This window comes from Vipera berus (genome assembly GCF_964194415.1).
Source record: "Vipera berus genome assembly, chromosome: 1".
In the NCBI taxonomy this organism is placed as follows: Eukaryota; Metazoa; Chordata; class Lepidosauria; order Squamata; family Viperidae; genus Vipera; species Vipera berus.
This window is the reverse complement of record NC_138202.1, coordinates 30,383,414-30,391,228: the sequence shown is the minus strand read 5'-3', so window position 1 is coordinate 30,391,228 and position 7,815 is coordinate 30,383,414. Positions and strand designations below refer to the sequence as shown.

The window sequence follows — 7,815 nt, the reverse complement described above, 5'->3', positions numbered from 1 at the left end:
TACTCCAGTAGAAATGGGTAGCTTTTATATGGAAAAAATATGCTTTTGGGGCTCTGTTTTGGATGAGGGTGTCACCAATTTCTGTTCCTTTCCTCAACTCTTTTTTGGGAACCTTTAACAGCTTGATTTAGATCAGGGGTCTTCAAACTTGGCCCTTTTATGACTTGTGGACTTCAACTTCCAGAATTCCTCAGCCAGACATATTGGCTGAGGACTTCTGGGAGTTGAAGTCCAGAAGTCATAAAAGGGCCAAGTTTGAAGACCCCTGATTTAGAGCCACTTATTTAATAAGTTGAGTTTCTCCTAGCCTGAGCCAGATTTCTCCAACCTATTGACTTCCAGATGTGGAACCTCATTTCCTATAATTTCAGCTAAAAATTAAGGCCAAACTTATCTGAAAACACTGGGTTAAAAAACTGCTCAGTCATTAACAATAATACTTGAAATACTTGGCATTTGCAAATGAAATAAATGAATTGAGAAGAAAGGAAAGGGAGAGAATGGGTGTCTTTTCTAGATCTACTATAGAGAGTAAACCATTAAAACATGTCACCATGCAGCAAAAGATCCTCTCATCTTGTTTTCACAAGCTGTTTATACAATACAATATGCATCCATTATACCAACATGCAGAATTAAGTTAATCACAGATATTGCAAATATCTCAGGAATTAAGACCATCCTTAATCTCTCATGCTAAGTTTAAATACTTCAGGACATCTGGAACATTTCCTCACAGCAGTAATACTGAACTGGTCATTGAAGATGGATAAAGCAGTGCTGGCAATGGACAAGGAAAATCCAAATGGTACTTTCTTTCCTAATACAGGCCAATTTGTCCAAATGCTTCCATTTGCCTCCCCATGCCTGATCGCAGGGCTGCCTCTAATTTACAAAGAGGCTCTTGTGATCATAAAAGACTGTTTTGTTTATTTTGCTCCAAAGCTATTTCATTGACAAGCTGCTCAACAGATGACTGAATGGCTGTCTTCACAAGTGAGGCAGCTGTTTCAATCAACAGCCTTTCATATTGCTCTGAAGTCCAGTGCTCCTCGCTGTTGGTGCCAAAGGAAGAGGGGACCTGGGAGCATGCTTGGACTTCCTTTGTGTAGTTGCACCCTGCAGTAGAAGCTTGGTTTTTGCTAGTTTTTTTCTTCCCTTTTTGCTTGATGGCTTGAGGAAATGCAAACGTTTCACAAGTAGGAGCTGATTCTTCTTCGTCATCCTGATCATCTTCAGCTTCAGTGATCATGATTACAATGCCAGCCCCAGGCATGGTAAACTGCTTTTCTTCACTTTTCTCTTCCTCATCAAAACAAACTGGTATGTCTGAAGCCTCATCTTCCATTACAGATGGGCTGCAATGCAACATCACTTTAATGGAATGACCTTCCTTAGCAGCAGTATCCTCACTCTTGGCCACAACATCAATGTCTGCCCCAAATGGCTGTGACTTGGTCTCCTTGGTTCCCCCTCTTTCTATAAGTTGTTGTTCACTTACAGGCAAATCCTGAGGAATGGGAGGACTGATCTCAGTATTAAAACTGAACTTCTGATTTTCCAACTCTTCAAGGTTTCCATAGAGGGTTCCATGATGTAACTGAAATATTTGCTTCTCTTCTTCAGTTACAAGTGCAGTTTCAGAATGGATTATTTCTGATTGAACTCCACAGTCAATATAACAATTGGGATCAGGAAATTTGTTCTCTCTATTGGAGAGTACCACATTTTCCATATTTGTCATGGCTCCATTGTCATTTTCTCCTTCCTGTAGACTTTTGCTGGGGGATTTTTTTATATCTAGTGGAACTTCCATAGCCACAATCTCTGGCTCTTTGTTACTTTTGTTATTCAGGATACTTGCTGTATCACTTCCTTTTTTCTTGCAATCAGGCTGTTCTATTATTTCAGAGTGGCTGGTCCTTTTTTTGCTTCGGGAGAATCTTAGGCAGGGAATTTTAGAACCAGAACTGGCGTGCTCCTTAGAAAATCGTGTTCTGCCAGAATCTCCTATGTCCACATCTAGATGTACACGAGAACAAGCCTGTGTTTGTTTCTTCAGAGTGGATTTGGATCTTCTCCTTAATGTCACTAGTCGTTTGAAAGCCAGCCAGGCCCTTCCTGAAGTCCAAAATTGATTTGATACCTCTGTTTCATTGTGCCCCATGTCAGAAGGCTGGTTAGCAGGCCTTAAGCTAAGTGAATTGGATTCATGGTTCTCATCCTTCTCTTCTACCTTCTCACAAGACTTTTTCCTTTTCTTAAAGCAAAAGACAGAAGCCCTTTTGTCTGGACTCTCAGAGACAGTAATTGGATCAGTTGTATTTGGAGTTTCCAATTGTTGCTCAGTGCCCATCTGAATTCCTTTTGCTAAATGTTCCATACTTTTGGCTTCCATTCTAGCTTCTAAAAATTGGTTCCTTTGCTAATGTTTCATTGGAAAGACACAATTGGGGCTGATCTACAATAAAAGAATATCACTTGTAGACCAATTGAGCAGTTATGGTTTCTTTTTGGGAATTATATTTTGGAGATGATATGTCAAACCACTTATTTGGAAGCACATTTCCCAATAGTTATCAGAGAAAGAAAATCACTATTAATCCTGTTCAGATGTATGTCAGTAAGTTATTAATGAAGTCAATTTATTAACATTCAAAATTGATCTCAAGATGTTAGTTAAAGAAACAAAACAAGAGTTAGTTTTTTTAACAGCTAACTCTTAACAGTACTTTTCTCTTCTCTTTACTCTTCCTGAAGGAGTTACACATGTATTTAATAGTCTTTTGATGAGGTGGTGGTGGTGATACTCCATTAAAAGTTCAACATTTTAAATGTTTTAAATAGGTTTAAAATCAACACACAAAATGCCTTCTGTTCCATTAGTGAGAGACACAAGAGGCAACAACCATTTGCAAATCTACATATGGCTTCCCAGTCAAAGATTTAGTTTGGAAACACATTCAAAACACAGCAGTGGAAAAGGCTTTTTGCCGATTAATTATGGGATGAAATTTCCCCAGGACCTTGGATATTTGTTTTTTTACTGCCTTTCAATCCATTTTCCAGCTAGTGCTTCTTTGGTTGTAAATGTGACCATTTTCTTCCTCAGTGGGATAGCATTGCAGGCATCTGCAGGAGGGGAGGGAAAGGAAAGGAAAAAAATGAATAGCAGCATGCTAAATTCATCCACACAAACAAATCTTCCAAAGAATTAAGCTATTTTGTTAAGGAAGTGTTTACAATCTTGCCTAAATGGCTTCTCACACTGCATGATATCCACAAAGCAGGCACCTCCTTATAGGAATGTAAGTAAGTGGAATATAGGTAGATCCTGAATTTAAATGACCCTGTATAGCCAGGTTGATAAACTGAAGCTTCCAGATGTGCAAACAAGAAGAGAAAATAGTTGTAGCACTGTCACCAGCTTATGAACTTCAAAAGGGATAGATGATGTCTCTAGAATTTATATGTTGTTGAAATTGCCTCCAGAGTCAGGCAGATCAAGACACTGTGGACAATGGCAAGTGATAATTTATTTATTTATTTATTGATGGGATTTATATCCCGCCCTATCTCCCGAAGGACTCAGGGCGGCTAACAACAAAACATATAATGAGACTATCGGTCCAACAAAATTGATTTATTGATTTGTCTGTACAGGCAGTCCTTGACTTACGACCACAATAGAGCCCAAAGTTTATGTTGCTAAGTGAGAAATTTGAAAGTGATTTTAGCCCCATTTTACGACTTTTCTTGCCACATTTGTTAAGTGAATCACTGCAGTTGTTAAATTAGCAATACCATTGTTAAGTGAATCTGGCTTTCCCATTGACTTTGCTTGTCAGAAGGTCACAAAAGATGAACACATAACTGCAAGCATCATAAAAACGAAACAGTTGTCAAGCATCTGAATGTAAATCATGTGACCATGGGATGCTGCGATGGTCATAAGTATGAAAAATGGTCATAAGGTCCCTTTTTTCAATCCCATTGTAACTTCAAACAGTCACTAAATGAACTGTTGTAAGTTAAGGACTACCTGTATTTATTAAATGTATATGCCACCCATTTCATGATCTAAATCATCTCTATTTACAGTTACATATCATTGAGTACCAAGAGTCTAGGTAGCATACAGATTAGCATAAAAATACAATATAAAATACATTGGAAGGCCACATATTGCACATTCCTTATTTGCACATTATGCATATAGAACAGCCTGTAAGTAAGTGAGGCTTTTTAAAAAATAATATCGCCTATTACAATCTGCAATGGCAATCTAGAGACTCAGGCAAAGAATCCTTTCGATTGGAAATGCTTGGGATTACATCTACAACCTTCTGCATGCAATGCACATCATTTACTACCCGTCATTCAGTTTTTACTTTTCTTATATTTAACTCCAAAGTGATGTTCAGTTTTTATCCTGCAACGCTGGATCATCAAGCTTTTCAGGGGCCTGTTACTCCAATGAAAATAAATGTCTGAGGTGGCATAGCTTTGGTGGATGAATCGACTTAGATTTTTTTTAGCCTATTTTTATTCCAGGAGCACAAGACATCTTAGCATTTCCCTTTGTTTTTTATCCCCATAATTTCCCTGTGAGATGGGTTAAGAGAGCATTTGGCTCAAAGTCAGCCAACAAGTTTCTATGCATCAAGATGGATTTGGACATGTATCTCCTGAATTCTAGTCTAACACCTTAATTATTACAGTACATCACCCTGGATCTTGGTGCCTTATTTGGAAACTCCAAAATGAAATTGGGTGAATCTGATTTTAGCCATTCTCTATTTGAGGAATAAAATTTGAGGCAATGAACTAGCCCCAGGACAATGCATCTCATCCATCTCTGCACTAGTTGTTTTCCCTTATTAGGCTCGATCCCCCCACCCCCTTGCAAATGCCAGATGTAGTATTCTATAGCAGGGTTTTTCAACCTTTTCACCCATTGTACCACTTTTAGGATACATCCGATTACACCAGTCACCTAGCAAGGTGTCAAAAACTTGATGACCAAAAAAAAAGGGAAAAAAGTGATGAAGTAAAGGTAGGCCTCGACTTACAACAGTTCACTTTAGTGACTGTTCGAAGTTACAATGGCACTGAAAAAAGTGCCCCTCAAGCCATAGCCGAGCAAGACACCTGCTTGCCTGCCCAGCAGCGCTCTTCCTCCTGTCTGAGGTTTTCATTGTTGTGAGCATTTCTGTTGAGGATTGGCAGCAGGGGTGGGGGTGGGGGTGGGGTTTTTTGGTTTTTATTCCCTGTCTGCTGGGTGGTTGCAGCAGGTTTTGGTCACTTCACATGACCCTGGGACACTGTGACCATCATAAATATGAATCAGTTGACAAGCATCTGAATGTAAATCACAAGACCCTGGAGAGGCTGCAACGTTCCAGTTGATTGGCGCTTCTTCTGGACTCAGAAGCGCCAGGATCAGTGCTGAGCTCCAGCTGGAGCCTGGCACTGATCCTGGCACTTCCACTGAGCCCTGACAGCCCCGAAGAAGTGCTGATCCTGGTGCTTTCGCTGAGTCCTGACAGCCCTGTAGCTCCAGACATTTCTCGCTCAGGCTTGTGTGATGCTGCCACTGGTTCAGCTCATTCCCCTCCCCCGCTACCACTTTTCTAGGATGGTCGCATACCACCTGCCAGGTGCCAATGTACCACAGGTGGTACCCGTACCACTGGTTGAAAAGCTCTGTACTATAGCACACTGGAGAACAATTACTGGCTGACTTTAGCTCAATCTACTATGTTATTGTGAGACAAACATTGGAAGAAAGGTGCCATGTGTACAGGCTTGAATTCTTGAAACAAAGGAGTGATATAAATTTAACAAAAGCAGAAATAAGTAAATACAGGTAGTCCTCAACTTACAACAGTTCATTTAACAACAGCAATATAACAACAACAGAGTTGGAAGGGACCTTGGAGGTCTTCTAGTCCAACCCCCTGCTCAGGCAGGAAACCCTATACCATTTCAGACAAATGAATGTCCAGTCCCTTCTTAAAAACTTCCAGTGCTGGAATATTCACAACTTTTGGAGGCTGGTTGTTCCACTGGTTAATTGTGACCATTCAAAGTTAGCTCACTGAAAAAAGTGACTGATGACGGTTTTTCAAACTTATAACTGTTGCAGCATCCCTGTGGTCATGTGATCAAAATTTGGATGCTTGGCAACTGATTCATATTTATGACGATTGCAGTGTCCTAGGATCATGTGATCATCTTCTGCGACCTTCTGACAAACAAAGTCAATGGGGAAGCCAGATTCACGTAACAACCATGCTACTAATTTAACAGCTGCAGTGATTCACTTAGCAATTGTGGCAAGAAAGGTAATAAAATGGGGCAAAATTCACTTAACCACAGTCTCATTTAATAACATAAATTTGGGGGTCAATTGTGGCCCTAAGTTGACTACCTGTAAATAAATTAAATAAATAAACAATCCTGCTGCTGGCTTGAACTTTTGCTTTGTGCACTTATAGCATTCATCAAGGGCGCCTTGACCTTGCTGCTTACGCTTGATTGGAAAAAGAAGAAATGTTCTTACACCTGGCATAGCTCCTGAGTATCTCTGGTTCACTCATTCACAAATTATGGAGGTCTGAATTAGTGCATCAAGAAATTATTCTGTCCTAGATAGCGATTCTCTACTGCTAGCTCCATGCTGTAGCACTACCTCCGGTATAAAGCAGATACAAAATAGCATGGAAGTACCTAATTTCTAAGAATATTCACTACATACCAAATTGTATTTAAACTGCCTTTCTGATTCATCATGGGGCTACCCAAGTCATGGCAAGTCAACAGTTTCCTAGGGTGCTTCCCTTAAAATCTCTTTACACCAAAACATTTTGACCCAATCTTCAACATAGAGGGTGCTACACTTTAGAAAAATTATATGAGGAATGCTTATTTATAGGCTCAGATGCCTTTCCATAGCAACTGCAGCATGAATCATTAAGCCCCTGAAATACGCCCATTCAGTTCATCTTTAGGCAATACCTTTGACTGAAACGCTTCATCCAGAGCTATCAAGAGCCTCAAGATTCAGTGGGAGGACACTTACCTGGCATTGAAAAAGGTCTTGGCTTCAATCCTCAGCATTTTGAGGTGCATCTGTTAGAAATGTAAAATAATTCTGTCAAGAATTTGAAATTTCTGCTCACAAGGGATCCATGGAGAGATGAATGTGCATAGGAATGAACTCAGGATAGTATTTATATTTTTTCCAAAATACAACTGCTAATCTAGTTGAAAAATATGGCCAAGACTTTAAAGGTCCCCCCCTTTTGTAAATAAAAATGTCCCACAGGTTGACAGTAAGTGGGATTCTCTTCTGACACTTTTTCTATCTTGTGCACTTCATGGAAACTCCATGTGATCATTCAGCGTCAACGTCACAGGATAGTTTAAAGAAACATACTTCCCCCAAAAGTAAATACATTTTTGCCATTAATGTCAAGAATCTAGTCACTAAGATGGGTGAATGTATTAATCAATTCACATCAATCCAATCCAATCCATCAAGACAAAATTTAAAACTAAGCCAAACTTCACTCTGTCCTTTGCAGTGCTAGCAATTTTTTCTCCAGTATTTTTCTGTTAGGGACGGTGCAGTGGCTCAGCGGTTATAAATGCTGGGCTTGTCAGCTAAAAAGCTAACAGCCAGGGTTTGAGACCCAAGCACCATGGCATGTGGTGAGCTCCCGTCTTCGCCTCATCTCCTGCCAACCTAGCTGTTTGAAAACATGCAAATGCAAGTTGATAAATAGGTACCACTTCGGTGGGAAGGTAACA

General features: G+C 39.9%; 1 protein-coding gene across 1 annotated transcript; it reads right to left on the bottom strand.

Moving 5' to 3' along the window:
• Positions 1-910: 910 nt before the first annotated feature.
• Positions 911-2,644, bottom strand: AKAP5 (A-kinase anchoring protein 5; the record flags this gene model as incomplete). The annotated part of the gene is made up of 1 exon (XM_081312852.1): positions 911-2,644. The coding sequence occupies exon 1, from the start codon at positions 2,396-2,398 to the stop codon at positions 911-913; it is 1,488 nt and encodes a 495-aa protein (XP_081168978.1). The 5' UTR covers positions 2,399-2,644.
• Between the last annotated feature and the right edge of the window lie 5,171 nt (positions 2,645-7,815).